This window comes from Pinus tabuliformis, chromosome 3_1 (genome assembly GCF_031772625.1).
Source record: "Pinus tabuliformis cultivar Carrire ecotype Pingquan chromosome 3_1, CPIR1, whole genome shotgun sequence".
Lineage (NCBI taxonomy): Eukaryota > Viridiplantae > Streptophyta > Pinopsida > Pinales > Pinaceae > Pinus > Pinus tabuliformis.
Window position 1 is genome coordinate 303,180,272 of NC_142301.1, and position 16,685 is coordinate 303,196,956.

At 39.5% G+C, this 16,685-nt stretch overlaps 1 protein-coding gene and 1 pseudogene across 1 annotated transcript; one reads left to right on the forward strand and one right to left on the reverse strand.

The window, feature by feature from the left end:
* Positions 1–6,576: 6,576 nt before the first annotated feature.
* LOC149186991 (uncharacterized) lies at positions 6,577–7,848 on the reverse strand (annotated as a pseudogene).
* An 8,058-nt stretch (positions 7,849–15,906) lies between these two features.
* On the forward strand, positions 15,907–16,305 carry LOC149186992 (uncharacterized). Its single transcript, XM_089409521.1, has one exon. The coding sequence runs from the start codon at positions 15,907–15,909 to the stop codon at positions 16,303–16,305; it is 399 nt and encodes a 132-aa protein (XP_089265647.1).
* The last annotated feature ends 380 nt before the right edge of the window (positions 16,306–16,685 follow it).

The window sequence follows — 16,685 nt, forward strand, 5'->3', positions numbered from 1 at the left end:
AACATTCTATGGAGAATTTTTTCTAAATTTTATTACATACTTTAGAAAGTTTGAAAGGACATAACTGAAGCTTCCCTCTCCTTCCACACTTCATTAAATATGCCCCTTTTCCAATGCAGATGTGGCCTGCAGAATCACAATCAACAAACAAAATATGAAAAGTAAGTTTAATGAATTAAAGTAGCTTTGTTATACCTCAAGAAAATGGACTCTGAGAAATTGGATTCATTCTCTACAAAAGATGATATAGAAAGATCTAATCACATTTTTAACCGAAACAAAGGTAAATTGGATTCATGCTCTACAATAGATGATATAATGAGATCTAATGACATTTTCAACTCAAACATAGGTAAGTTGAGTAAGCTCAAGCTCCAAAATGATGGAATCCAACTTCTAAGTGGAAGTTACTGTATATATCTAGCTAGAGGCTATAACATAAAGATATTTGTTATATGTGAAGATCTTATAAGTTCCTTTCAAGAACTAGATCAAACCATAACATTGTTATCAAGATAATCAACTCACCCATGCTAGTATGCTTCTAGTAGTTTCATGATAAAGCTCAAACTCAATAAACTTCAAACAACATAAATTAACCAACAATATGTCTGAGGTTGGTTACCTAAGGATTATATCATACTAAATTTAGGGTAGATTTAGTGGAACCAAGGTCGACCTGTTGATGCTTTTGAATGTTTTGAGGGTGGTATATACTAATTCTACTCATCCCAACTCAATGGCCTATAAAAATGACTAGATCTCTATAAATTTTAAGATATATTGAACCACAGAACTGGGAAAGAAAAAATAAAAAATAAATAAATCTAAATGATAATGCTGGTGCAAACAAAAGTGGGAGTTTTTATTGGGTAGCTAGACACATTGATGTTTTTGTTTTATTATTTGAAAAATTTCTGGCTAGTCATAAGGATAATTATGAGATTATGTTTTTCAATAGAATTTAAGTGAGGTAAGTGATAATCATGAGATTATTTTTTGAATGGTCCTATTTTTAAGGCTTTTAAGTAAAAAGATTATTACTTTAGGGTTTTAAGCTAATTGATATTTTCATTTTCCCAATGTCTATGCATGAAAGAAAGGAATCTTGTTTACAATGTGGATCAAATTTTGATATTTAGTTAGTCTCTGTCTACTTGATAAAGTTCCATAACCTTTTAGGAACACAATTATTCAACTTTTGTCACAAACATGAGTCCTAGTAGATCCGAAACTAGAATATTTGAATCCATTTCCAATATTTCCTTGCAAATTGAATATTATTATGGATCTTCATGTTGTGTATCTTCCTAGGATATATAGAGACCAACCAATTGCTTGAATAAATGTTTGAGCTAGGACCATGTCAATTTTCACCCTATGTATCAATACAACTAAGAAATACATTCTACCACACAACATTATAATTGGAGGAATCAAGAGATATTTAACACCTAATTATAGCAAATAAATGAACATGAATACACAACCTATGGCATCATAAACACAATATATTTATTTATTAGCTCCTCCTCTAATCTTTAATTCAGCACATAGGTCCAAACCATGGTTTCCAGGCAATGATTAATTCCACATGCATACTAAGGCTCCTTTGAGCACATTATCTCTTTGTCTTTGTTACATAGAGGCAGGCTTGTCCCCTTATACATAGAGATTACAATCATTATATCCTAAATTTCTTGAAAGAAATACATATAAAGCCCCAAATACCAATGCTGCCACATTTTTTGGGTGTTAGATACCCACTACATAGTGCATAGGAAAGTTTCTTCATGGTCTTATTGTAATTTCTCTTCTTGTGATTTGGCTCCAAAATCCATCCCTAACTCCTCATGATTAATAGACCCAACAGCTCCCATAAATGGGTCAATAAGTTTGAGGTGTTTCATGCTCTACTGCCCCTGCATTGAGCACAAATCTATATAGACTTGTGTCTGAGATGCAATTCCCAATTTGTGAAGCTAGAAGTTGCATATCTCCTATTTCTATATTTCATAACTTAGTCAATTGTGTGCATTTGACAGATCCTCAACCTTAGCAACCTCTAGGTCAATATTATACTTGAATCTAGATAGGTGTGTGCGAACATCATATTCATGCAATTAATGCATTGTCGATATTTAACATCCCATCACCCGGACATACAAACACTACAATGCCCACCCATGTCCAGGATATTAGCATGGACTTCAGCTCTTTCTCAGTGAAACTAAGGTGGATGTGATCCAATTTCCATCTCTCCAAAAGTACACAATAAGAATTACATCAAATAAGCTTTACCACTATCCCTGAAAGGAAAGACTACTAGGGACATAATGGCATAAAAATATATGTGTAAAAAGGTTGGAGCTTCAACAAAAAGGATCCAACTCGATTTCACAACTTCAACAAAGGAATATGTGGCAGGCTTAATTTCATAATTTCTGGAGGTTGAATTGCACTAGATGATTTAGATAGCTCACATGTTAGTCCAAGAGATTGGAAAAAAATACACTACACATTGTGCCTTAATTCTATTTCATTCAATTGAGTGTACAAGGTCCAACTGACCTCCAACTAGAAGAAAGATTTAGAAAGCCTGCCATAGGTCACAACTTGAGTAGAAGTGCCTTGGAACTTTGATGTATGTGGTGCTAAGTCTCATGATCAGGGTGGTGTTGATATGCAAGGTTGGGTTTTCAGCCTTAGGATATTAGGAATTTCCAGAAGTCACAACAAATTTCCTTCTAGAACCTCCAACAAACTCATCCTAAGGTTGCGTGCTATTTTTAGTATTTCATGTACTCCCCTATGTTGAGAAGCTTGAAGTCCTCTGTGATGTTCTCTAAAAATTTTGGGGTGTCTCTACACATCCCTCAGATGGATCCCTGCATTCCTATATCCCCATGTCCTAGAAACTTGGCAAAACATTGGAGTAAGAATTCCTCCATCAAACAACCATAAGAGACCACCATGATGCATGTCCCTCACTCGTAAAGTGGCATTTTTTTGAATTGAAGTCAATTCCTTGTTTTCTTAACTTCCTTGTTTTCTTCTTACCATGAAATCTAGGCATGTCTGGTATATCCCTCTCATAAGAATTTTTGTGGTGATTTGTACTCCAATTAACCTGTTACATTACAGTCATTGTTGTAAAGAATCAAGTGCTTAGAAAACATGGCACTTCAACTTGTAATACCAAATTATTTTCATGTCTCTTACATGCACAAAGTAACACAAGATAGACACGAGCATATGCACAAACAAGAGAGAAGGGGTACTAAAATAGACTTCAAAACATCACAGAAGGATTAAACGAGATTCCATGTAGTAAAATAAAACAATCATTTTAAAAACACTGCATATGCCTTGTTCATTTACCAAATCCACTCAATTTTGTACAAGACGTTGTAAGTCAAAAAAATTTGAAGGGGAAAAAGCACTGGGATGGGTAGGTTTAGTAGGGAGCAACAAAGAATAACTGGAAAGGGAAAAGGTACTAGGAGGGGTAGTTTTAGGGAGTAGTGAAGAAGAATTGGGAAGGGAAAAGGCATTGGGAGGGGAAGGTTTAAATAACAGTGAACCAACAAAAACACTAGAACCACCAACACCATCACCACCATTATCATTGTTAAGACGAGCCCATTTAGTCTTAGTCCTAATGGATTTTGCAGATATTTTCCTCTCTTCCATGTCTTTCTATAACTGAACCACACGTTTTTCAAGATCTTTGGTAGGCATATGTGATTCAAGTTTGTGCACTTCAATGCACTTTATTACATTGTTCAATGAATGAATTTCTTTTGAGGTTGTTGAATTTTGTAATAAGACATGGAAGTGTTCAGAGAATATGTCTAATGAAAAGTTAATATTTTGATAGTTTATACTAACAAGGGAGCATGAACCACACCAATAAGAATAAACATACTAGTGACCCAACACAATCTCTTCCTTTTTTGATGTTTCTTCTAATGCTTTCCTTTGATGCTCAAGATATGCCTTCAACAAAGGCACAAGTGGAATTTTTTCTATAAGTCCAAATGCAAAGACAAATCATAAAGCATCCATTTGCCTTTGACTTCGTGATGTATTTCCCACATTAACATGGAAACCTACCATTACAATGTCTGGATTGGAATTAAATGCAATTATCTACAAATATGCAATCATAGATATATCAACACTGGTATCCATAAATCTTTATCAAAATCTGCTCATGTGTTTAATTTCACAACTACTTTCATTCATCCTATAATAACATTAAAGAACCTGCTCTTCAATGGAAAAACATGAGCTACACTAGAAGAAGGAAAAATATGATGTAATTATTAACTCTCTCTCTCTCTCTCTCTCTCTCTCTCTCTCTCTCTCGATCTCTCGATATATATCTATATATATATATATATATATATATATATATATATATATATATATATATATATATATCGATATAGATATAGATATGATTGAATAAAAAGTGCATAAACCTTGAATCCAGTAGGGTTGGGGCACTCTAAGAAGACTTCTTCCTACACTAAATTCATCTTAACGCATAAATCATTGTTTCGAATAACATCACCTCCAAGCTTAACATTTGTAGTAATGCAGGTTGTCTTTCCAAAGAAATCTAATGTAAATTCTGGGTTGATCCTAACATTTGATGTATTGTTGAGGATACCAGGACCTAGCTTTTTCACTTGCTTTGAATTAATACTGCAATCATGTATTAGTAAATCCAATCCTCCTCGAGTAACACTGCCCATTATAAATGAGAATATCTTCAAACTACCATCATCATGTAAAATAATAGAAATATTGTTGTCCTTAGAGAGAGACCTATAATTTGTAGTGCCCAATCCATGGAGAACATGAATTTCTAGACAATCATAGAAGTTGTGAAAATAGATCCATAGGACCAAGAGACATGGTGAGTGGAGAGTTTGACTTTAAAATAAATAGGAAGACAAAAAAACCATTTCCATTAAGCAACTCCTTCCAATGATGTAGCCCAACAGACCTTAATAGACCACTTGATCACCCTCAAGAACACTTGATACTTCACTAATAGATGTGCCTTCTGGATTCAATTTTCTAATCAAAGTTGAACCATCATGATAAGAGAGGAAAACTAATTTGCAGGCTACTGTGAAACATAGATATATATATTTTGACTGCACATCTTTACCCTGCCTTTAGATAGTCACCGTCAAAACTTGAGCTCCAGTGTATAATTTTTTTGGAATGAAGTCAGTAGTTACTAGTGATAATAACAGGAAGCATGTATTGTCTTTCCTTTATTCATGATTCTTCTCGTAAGAATTGGGTCTACTTATTAAAGATAAAGGATGAGGTGTTTAGAAAGTTTCAGGAGTTCGGATCTCTGATTGAAAACCACACAAGTATGCATATCAAAGTCTTGAGATTGGACAATGTGAGAGAGTATACCTCCAAGGAGTTCAAGGGTTTTTGCAAGAAGGAAGGAATCAAGAGAGAGTTGCAGCTCTGTACAACCTAGGGAAAAATAGGGTGGTCAAGCAAAATTCCATCATAGGGGCTACTAAGGCCATGACACATGAAAAAGACTTATCGATATTTCTTTGGACAAATGCATGCAACACAACCCAAGCAAAGATAAGATACAATTATTATATTAATGTCCAAAGAGACATACAGGGTGTGAAATCCTACTTTTTCATAAATATATATTTATAAATTATAACTTGATTCTTATATTGTAAAAAAATAAAATAAAATCTGAATTAAAGCATGTCAACTGTTTAGCTTTCATACTCATATTTACCATTCAATACTCATATTTACCATTCGAGAATGACACAAAACCACCAAGTTCACAAAAGATTTGATGACTTCAATTTAGCTAATAACATCATCATATATTCAAGCTATAACACCAAATAATATAAGCCAAGAGTAGAGAATCATGATGAGAAATAAAATCAATTCTTCTAACTAAATGAGAGATTAAAACTTACTAATGGTGGAAAATTGTGTAGTGTGAAAACTTTTGTTTCAGATCATAATAATACATGAGTGACAATGTCTAAATACAAAAAGAAACATCACATGTGAACTTTAACCTTTCAAATAAGAGACACAATTCACTAGCAGATAGACTATACTAAAGGCAACTAAGAGTACAAAACTACTAAAACACTATATTGATATATACTTGATGATCACAACTAATCTAACACTAAGTTTAAACCAATGCACTTGGGATGGAATCGTTCAAATTTTGAACAGGTTATCAAATAATTATTATGTAAATTGTGTGCTAATTGTTCTCAAAGATGATATGAATGGTGAAAATTGTTCAAAACATGCTTTAGGGTATAAAATATATTCTTTTCACTTAGGTGTTAGGTTTGAGGAAAACTATTCTACCAAAGTCACCAAGGATATACACTTAACATCGCCTTTTTTTCTAAAACATGAAATGCACAAATTATTCACCACCCTCATGGGAGCATTGACAACCCCACCCTCATGGAAAAGGAGAATCTCATTTGAAAAAGAAAAAAAAAACTGAAGATCAATAAGCTTCAACATAATACCTTATTGTTGAATATCAAGCATTTCCTTGGCCTGGAACTTCTCCTCCAAAAGATCCTCACTCGTTTATTTACTAAGAAGCTCTTGTTTCTTCTTCTCCATAACCATGTGCTCAATCTCTTCCTCATTTGGTAGGGACACATGGGAAATAAAATTTCTCTCTCTCTTTTGTTGGCTTCCCTTCTCCTACTCTCCGATTTATTTTTCCACATCCTCCTCTTCTTTGAATAGAACCAGCTTAACGGTAGTGACCTCCCCACTCTTCACTGTTAACTTGGCCTCCCTCTTGACGAACTCAATCCTATGCCACTCTCTCAGCTCCCTAGCCTGCATCTCCTCCTCTTCGAGTTGCTTGACTTTCTCCAAGATCTCGTCCTCGTCATCCTTGTAGCCATAATAACTTGCATCGTTTCACTTGTAAATCTCATACATATACCTCCTCTTCTTTTCCTCGGGGGTTTTATCGAATAACTCTTTGAGGATGGCTAGGAATTTCGCAGCCTCGAAGTATCTCTAACCGAGGCTATCCTAATTCGCATTCAACTACATGACAAGGGATCCCCTAATTTGTATTTAACTACACGACAAGAGATCCCTCACATTCCTATCCCTCAGATGGTAGAAATAAACAACGGTGACCAGAAATTATGGAGAGGAGAGGTATCGTTCAGCCTAGATAGTAGCAGTACCCAATTCCCACCATATATTCAGTTTTAACTTTCGGTCTTACGGTGAGTCACAAGCTTTTATCGCACGATTGAACGTGCATTTAATATGTTGTACATTGCCTTGGCTCTTTTGTCCATAAAATATAGAGAAAGCGGTAGCAAATAGTGGACAAAACGGGATTCACAAGGATATAGTGAAGCCCGAGTTAAACCCGTCTTGTGGCTAGTGCAAAATGGTAGCACCAATAACACTGTGCACATCCACCTAGTTTCCTTCCAAGTTTGTCATCTTGGCCCCTAATTTGGCATAATTAGGGCCACCAAGCTCTACGATTTGAGCTTCCCAGTGCTCCTTTTCCCTAATCAACTTGTTGATCTCATCATTGAGGTCTGGGAGGCAATGTTCGCCAAGGTCCGGGTTCTAAATCTTCATGACCTTTCATCCAATATCTCGTATTGTCTTCTACCTCCATTTGTGTGCCTCTGAAAGATCGTGGCATTCTGAGGCCAGGAACGAGTGCCTCTCCTTGGGTTTATTCTTCTCTTCATTCTTGAATGTCAAGAACCTATTCAACATAGACTACACCTTCTCTTCATTACAGGCCATTCTTCCCCAAAATCTGAGAGCCTATAGTATGATCTGCTATGTTTAAATCCCTAAGCCCTCCTTGCCCAGAACTTCACAAAATAACTAGAAGGTATGAGCAGATTTCATTGAATAGGTAAATCGTATGCTTAAAAAGGTGGGAGAAGGGGTTGGAATTTGGATCTATATGTTTCCCGTCAAGAACCTTTTCTCTTGAAGAAATTAAAAAATTACCTTTCAATTACATTAAAATTCCATTTTAAATAAAAGCAATAAAAAAATAAAAATTTAATACATAATATTCTATATATATTAATTCATAATTTTGACCATCACTAATGGAATGATTTCATTCAAGTTAATTTGATTGTTGTATAGAATAATTAGTTTTTTGAGAAAATTTATAATCTTATACTGGAGAAAATTGCCTATAAACAGAATAAATAAAACAATAAAACACTTTAAATACATTTATTTTTAAATTGAATTCTGCATTTTTAACAATATCAAAATTCTAATTTGAATAAACAACCACTTAAAGAGATAAAAACCTGGAGTTTTTGGGGCAACCGTGAGTCTGTCCTTCAAACCTCCACCACCTGCAATATTTGACACTATTCAAGAAACAACCAACTTGATGAACAGAGGATGTAAACACTTGTACAGACACTTCCTTGAGAATAAAAGAATAAATATACACAAAATCAAATATCTTTAATATATTGATAATTATCACACTAATTTTTACATCTTAATCTTTTAGGTAAATTTTACATGCAAACTATATAATTAACACATTATATACAAACTACATTAAAAATGAAAGTAATTAACACATTCTGCATTAATCATTTCATTCCATCTTAGTTATTTTTGAGAGTATAAATCAAATTTCTTCTATAATTTTGTTGAATTGAAATAAGATAAATGTGTCTTATGCCACTCCCTCAGTTAAAACCCAAAATCATGATTGAATTAATTGTATCGTTTGTTGTGCATATGATGCTAGTAAATTATACATAAATTTATTGTTTTCACTGAGATATCAAGATTCATTAGAATGCATCTCCAAACTTTGTTAGAAAGATATAGTTTGCACTAAAATTTGAAACTTTGGAAAGTGCAATAACATATTTCCAATTAAATTCACAAGACTAAACAATTAAATGGACCATGGCCAATCCATTGAAGCAAGAGTTGAGGATTTTCTTTCTCGGATGACTATGGCTGAGAAAATTGGGCAAATTACTTAGACTGAGTGTGGGGCAGCCAGCCCTGATGATGTAATTGAGAAGTTTGGAAATGGCACATCCACGGGTCCCTATTCGCTCTTTGTTTGAATTTTCTTTACATTTTATAGGAATCTCTGGGTCATTTCTTCCATATTGTCTTTCAAAGAAGCTTCATATGTCCATGTTTTGAAATGTCTTCAACACCCAGAAATAAAAGAGCTTCCTTTTGGGGAACACTTTCTATTATTATAACTCCAAACTATAGAGCCAAGTTATCTAGAAAAGAGGAAATTAAAGGACGCATATAATTTAGAATGTGCATTTCTGAGGATCCAAAATTGTTTGGGTAGAAGCACACTCCACATTTTGCAGAAATGGCCTGAGTGGAATTCCACCTTAGACGAAAGCTAGATAGAAGTCGTGAAGCAGGGCCTGACAAAGAGGTTGACCATTATAGGGCCCTCCTGGAACTGCGAAAACCTATGTTGGTTTGACCATTGCCAGAATCCTCCTATCTAACATACAATGCGATCCTATTCTGGTCATTTGTTATACCAACCATGCACTAAATCAGTTCTTGGAATCCATTTATTATGTAGATAAAAATATTGTTTGAATCAGTGGCGATTCAAAAATTCAATGTTGAAGCCAAGGTTTAATGTTCTTTCTACAAGACTTCATGATAGAGACTGTTGAGTAGTGAAGGTCCCGCGTAACAGTTTTGGGTGTGTTAATCTGGAAATTAGAATAAACATATTGTAAAACTCTGGAATATGCGGAGCACGAAGGGTAAAAGGTCAAGTCAAAGGGTTGTCTGCCCCAAAAATAATATAAAATATTTAGATAGGAAGTCAGTCCGTGGACCATAGATAGGTATTAATAGAGCGAGGCTCTATGGGGGAAAGATAGTTTTTGGGTTTGGCTGGAAAAATTCTTCAATCTATTATGTAATGGGTATCTGAGGAAGAAGAAAGCGTCTGTAAGTCCGAGTCGAAGGGTTGGGTAGTAGGAAGAGGCTCTGCAGCTATGTGCGCAGAGGCCTAGAAGAGTCCGCAGCTGTGTGCGCGGACCCCTGCAGCTGAGTGCACAGGGCAGATCTAGATGTATTGGTGAAGAAAGATAATAAAAGACAAGTGGTTCCGGAATTCTGTGTAAACATCTGATTTATCGCGATTTGATTTCATTGTTACTGTTTATTCTTTATGCATCTGCCTTGGTTATGAATATATGAATTGATGCTTATTTAAATAATGTGAACGGGTTACATCGGATAAATGTTTGCTTAAAGACCTAAATAAATAAATCCAATACATAAACAACGCGGTAGTAAGCAATTGTGATAACCTTGAATCTGGACATAAGCAATGTGAAGCTGCAGGATAGTGTGCAAAGCCTCAAATACCACATCTAGACATCCCAAGGGTGTGAAAACTTGGTTCCAGCACCCTCCCCTGCTATCTTGGGTGAGACCTCATACTGCGTTTCGCGGAATGTTGCCGAAAGGGCTGATAGCTACGAGATTTGTTTGGCTAAACAATTCTTCCGAACCTGTGTAAGGCCCAATTAAGCCAACAAATGGTTCCGTTGCCAGTATCAGGATCTGCCTAAGGGGTGTCTAGTGTGAAAAACAGGGACTTTATAGAAAAGGTTAATAGTATGGCAAGGGTAACTATGGCCAGCGCAATTCAGTTACTGGTATTTAAGGAAGTGGGAGGCGAAGACCCGAACCAATTCTGGTTTGTGTTGACATCAGTATGGAACACGCAGCAAATCATGGATGAGAATATCAGGAAGGCTACCTTAGTCAGTGCACTGCAGGTTCGCGCACTATCTTGGTACATAAAATATTCGAGCAAGAATCCTACAGCATGGATAGCAAACATCCAGTTCACACTAAAGCAGGAGTTTAGCCAGCCAAAGTCGGAAACACGGATGGTAATAGGATTCAAGGAAATTACGATGAGGCCCGACAATACCCCATGGGATCTGGATCAAAGACTAAAAGATACCATTCGCGAAGCTAACATGATGTTAACAGATGCACAACACTACGCTTGGTTTATGGCATCATTGCTACCACACCTAAGGGCGGCTCTTTCACAACAGAAGATCTCAACCCAGGCCGAAGCACTAGAAATGGTAATGAGGCTACATGAAACTCCGTTGCAAGACCTAGGGTTAGGAGTGCAGCAAATTCAAGCGCAAATCCAGGAGTTGTGCGTCGAAATGAAGAAGTTGAAACAAGAACCAGCACAGGGAGCTAACACTCGGGAAGAAGTATGGTGTATAATGTGCAGAGGCCAGGGACACGATAAATATCACTGTCCAGTTGTAGTAAATTTTGTTGATTCAGGGGGGACAACGCTGTTGCGACCAGAGGAACAGGTAGGACCTAGCATTACATCTCTTCTCTAGTGCACAATTTGTCAAGTAGGAGGAAAACACAACACTAATAATTGTCACCTGTTACCCAAATACAACCAGACCCCCCAGCAGCTATTTTGCAACTTCTGCTGGTCAGTATGCCACGAGGAAAGAGACTGTCATAGCTACCAGTTGTTAACACACCAGTCCCCTGTGTACAGGATGTAGATCGAGGTGAGAGGTCAGAATCTAGCCGCGGCAATCGTGCGCGGTGGGTTCCAAGGTCGGGGACGAGGCCGGGGTGGTATGGGACCTGGACGAGGTTGTGGCCAGGTAATCTGTTACAACTGCGGAGGACCAGGACATTTCACATGGGAGTGTACCAACCCAACAAGAATCTCTTGCAGCTACTGTGAGAAATTTAATCATGAGCTGATTGAGTGTCCTACACTAATAGTGTAGATTCATGAAAAAAGGGCGGCGCAACCGACGACTACACAAAATGTGCAAATGATGAGGTTCGAACCCACGAAGAAGATCCCAAGGTCAATACAAAATTGAAAAATAGGGCAGACGTGGGAGAAGATGAAGAAATTTTAGCAGGTGGCAGGGAGACAGATACGGAGAACCTCACAGGAGTCTCTACCTCAGGTAGCCGGTACTAGTTTGCGCCAAACAGAGAATCCTCCATAATTACTACCTTTGTAGAGACATGTTTACGACTGCTTCGCGATAGTAAGATGGTCACAAGCTTACAAGAGTTGGTAAGTAGATGCATTGGCTGGAGTGAGCCTCACATTATTTGAAAATTGAAAAGACACGCAGCACAAACCAGAAGGGAGTTGCGTTAACGGCGTAGATCGACGATTATGAAATGGAACGGGTCATTTTGGACCTAGGGCCAGATACCAATGCACTACCAAAACAAACCTGGGAATGCATGGGTAAGCCTACACTACAATGGTCCCCTATCCAATTAAGAATGTCCAATCAGCAGAAGGTGTTGCCCATGGGAAGGTTGCGAGGGGTTACAGTGGATCTGAACGGCACAAGTACCCAAACAGACTTTGAAGTCATTGAGCTCATGGATGAGACTATACCCTATCCTGCGTTGTTGGGAATAGAATGGGCCACCAATATGAATGGGGTAATTGATCTAAAGAAGCAGACAATGATATTCGAAACCAATTCGGTCGGCGTCGTCATTTCACTCGATCCAGCTGAAGGGTCGCGCTGCATTGAACGTGTGAACGACAGAGGATGCAACAACGATGAAGCTTGTAGCTACAGAATGTCTACCCAAGTGCGAGAATGGATGGAGACAACAAAGGACGCAAGGCTATCACAGGGTAATGCAGAATCATGCACATGGGACTTAGAAGCCAAGCGATGGCACAGCTCATTAACTAAATCATTGTATTGTGTAAGGGCCCAAGATCGCGAATTGCCAAAATATGATGGGTTGACAATGGTAGACGAATTCCTAACCGCATTTGAGATCACAGTCCCAGAGCACCAACGGTTTGAAGCGATGAAATGGGCACTGTGGGCAACACCAACACGATGGTGGGGCACACATGAAGGAACGTTCGAAGATTGGCATGCCTGTAGGCGCATGATGAAGATTATATTTGGGAATCCGAAGCTACGCATATCAAAAAAGTACACTGAGCGAGATGATCCGTGCATGCATCTTACCAAATGGAGCAAGGCCTACGGAGAGGAACCTCAGCCGAAAAGGGTGCACTTATTTTATCACACATTGGATGTCATTCCCAGGAACTGGTATATGGAGGTAGAGCTTCGACACAACACAGGCGAATGGGATATCTTGCGCACAGAATTCTTGTCGACCTTCCTATTTGAAGATCAATGGGAACCCGTGGACGAAGCTCTATAGCTGGTGAAAGCCGCCATATTCAAAACACCGCTGGAGCAAGAGGAACCTGTGCAGCCCGACTGGTCGCGGCAGCTGACCCAGGCCCTCGAATGCTATAATGTCCAAATAGAAGATGATGAGGATGATCCGCGGAATGTGAACATCCCGGAATCTGAGGGTAGCCGGGAGGTGCGCGGACCCAAAATCGAGGACCCAGACATCACAACACCATTAAAAACCAAACAAGTAAATATTGGGACCGAGGATGAACCAAAGTATGCGACGCTTGGAGACTACTAGGACAATGCTACCGTGGAGAAGGTTGTTGAGTTATTGAGGGAATATCGAGATTTGTTTCTGACCAAAATAACGAAGCTCAAAGGGATCCTAGGAGACTTAGGCATGATGAAGATAACATTGAAACCAGGCGCAAAGCCAGTAAAACAGCAACCCTACCGATTGAACCCAAAATATAAAGCAAAGGTTTGCGAAGAACTGGACAAGATGTTGGCAGCCGGGATCATTGAACCAGTTGAGGAATCTGACTGGGTAAGCCCGATGGTTGTACAGGAGAAGAAACAAAAGGGAGAGATTCGCATCTGCGTGGACCTCAAAAAGCTGAATGACGCCTATGTCAACGATCCATTTCCTACACCATTCATAGATGAGGTACTGGAAAATGTGGGTAGACAGGAAGCCTACTCCTTCACGGATGGGTTCTCAGGATACCATCAAATCAAGATCGTGCTGGAGGACAGGAGTAAGACAACGTTCACCACCGAATGGGGCTACTTTTAGTACACAGTGATGCCATTCGGACTAACAAATGTGATGGCCATATTTTCACGAATAGTCGTTGCGGCATTTAAAGAATTTATCCACAAGTTCTTAGAAGTCTATCTGGATGATTGGATGGTGTTTGGATTGGTTAAGAAGCACGTGGCGAGCTTACGGTTGATGTTGGATACTTGCCGCCAACATCAGATTATGCTCAATTTGAAGAAGTGTACCTTCCTGGTCCCATTCAGAAACCTGCTAAGCCACATAGTGTGCCAACATGGCTTGATGGTGGACCCAGCCAAGATCACCATCATACTCAACCTGCAAGCACCGCGAAGTGTCAAACAATTACGCGCCACCTTAGGACACATGGGCTACTATCGAAAGTTCATCAAAGGCTATGCCCAGATCACGGCCCCAATGGAACAATTGCTGAAGAAGGATGCTACTTACTGCTGGAATGAGGAATGTGACAAAATCCTGGAGGTACTGAAGGAAAAGATGGCATCGGCCCCTATTCTGGTCTTCCCCAAATGGGACGTCGAGTTTCATGTGCATGTCGATGCGTCATGTATTGCGTTGGGCACAGTACTTACCCAACCAAGAGCGGAAGGAATCGACCATCCAATTGCATTCGCAAGTCACCGGTTATCAAAAGCAGAGAAGAATTACTCCACTACTGAGCGCGAGGGGCTCGCAATGGTATACGCACTACAAAAATTCCGCCACTATCTGCTTGGAGGCCACTTTAAGATGTATACTGACCACTCGGCGCTAAGATACCTAGTGAACAAGCCTGTGTTGGGGGGGCGTATCTGTCGATGGTTGTTGTTATTCCAGGAGTATGATTTTGAGGTAATCATCAAACCAGGACGTCTAAATGCAGGCCCAGATCACCTATCACGAATCGAGACTGGCGAAGAACCCACAAATATAGAAGACGGACTTCCAGATGCCCAGCTATATGCGGTCCGAGTTGCGGATGGTCACTTCGAAGATATAATCTATTTCTTAACTACCGGGACCACACCGCAAGGCTACTCCATTCAATAGAAGAAGGAACTAGTAATACGCGCCGCGGATTTTACTGTGATTGTAGGCCACCTTTACAAAATGGGCACCGACGAGATCTTGCGGCAATATGTCCCAGAGTTCAAAAGGGGACAAATCCTGGCCAAAGCACATGGAGGGGTCACGCCACAGCCCATAAAATCCTTCGCACAGGACTATGGTGGCCTACTCTGTATTAGGATTCGAAAGCACACTACCTCACCTGTGATGTCTATCAATGGACGGGGAAACCTTCACGAAGAGATGAAATGCCACTCCAGCCACAGATGACGCTTTAGCCCTTCGAAAAATGGGCCATTGACTTCGTAGGACCTATCGAGCCGTGAGGGAAAACCAAAGCGCACTATCATTATCGCGACTAACTATTTGACCCGGTGGGCAAAAGCATAGCTGGTTAAGGATTGCATGGCTGCCACCGCTGCGAAGTTTTTGTTTGAAAATGTTCTGACAAGGTTTGGATGTCCCAAAATTCTCATGAGCGATCGAGGAATGCATTTTTTGAATGAAACAATCAGCACCCTCACTGAAGAGTTCTAGATATACCACCAGTAGAGTACGCCATACCATCCACAAGCCAACGGGACAGTGGAAGCATTCAACAAAATTCTGGAGACCGCATTGACCAAGGTCTATAATGCGTGATGAAATGATTGGGACTTACGCATCCTTGTTGTATTATGGGCGTACTGCACCACATGCAAGAAGTTGACAGGCCAGACGCCGTTTCGGTTAGTCTATGGCCAGGAGGCCGTTATGCCTATGGAATATATTGTGCCGAGCTTACGGATAGCGGAAATCATGGGTATGGTAGACCGCGAGGCTCTAGAGGAGAGACTCATGCAGCTTGAAGAATTGGAAGAAGAACGGTTCTTGGCTAGCTTCCACCAGCAAGTGCAGAAACAGCAGGAAAAGGCATGGCATGATCGACATATTAAGGTGCGCACTTTCAAAGAAAATGATCTAGTACTCCTATATGACAGTAAATTTGAGAAATTTCCTGGCAAACTCCGAATGCACTGGTTGGGGCCATATGTTGTCAAGGAAGTCACCGACAGGGGTGCGGTCCAGTTGGCCAAGCTTAATGGGGATCTCTTCCCGGGTCGAGTGAATGGCAGTTGCCTGAAGCTCTACACCAGCAGGCCGGCCGCCTGACTAGCCATTCATGGAACAGTCTCACCACTCCAACCAGTTGAAAGAGAGCGCGGAATAGTAAAGTAGTCTGGGAATAAGGGGCGCGAATGCTGAAAGGTGCGTAGCTCGAGCTCATCAGCACAAACGCGGTCGCGCAGTCAGATGCCTATTGCTGCGGTACCCCGAGTAGAGGTGACTGTTCGGGTCACTATTCACGACAAGATGTTTACATTATGGCGATAGGGAGCGGGTGGCGGACAATTAAGAGACGGAGTACGAGCCAACTATGACATGAGTTATGCCCAGAAGCTCAAGGGAGGGTTGAAAAAGGCAGGAACCATGGGATTTTAAATTCAGCGTGCTTATAAATCAATAAGGAACATCCACCAGCCCAACTACAA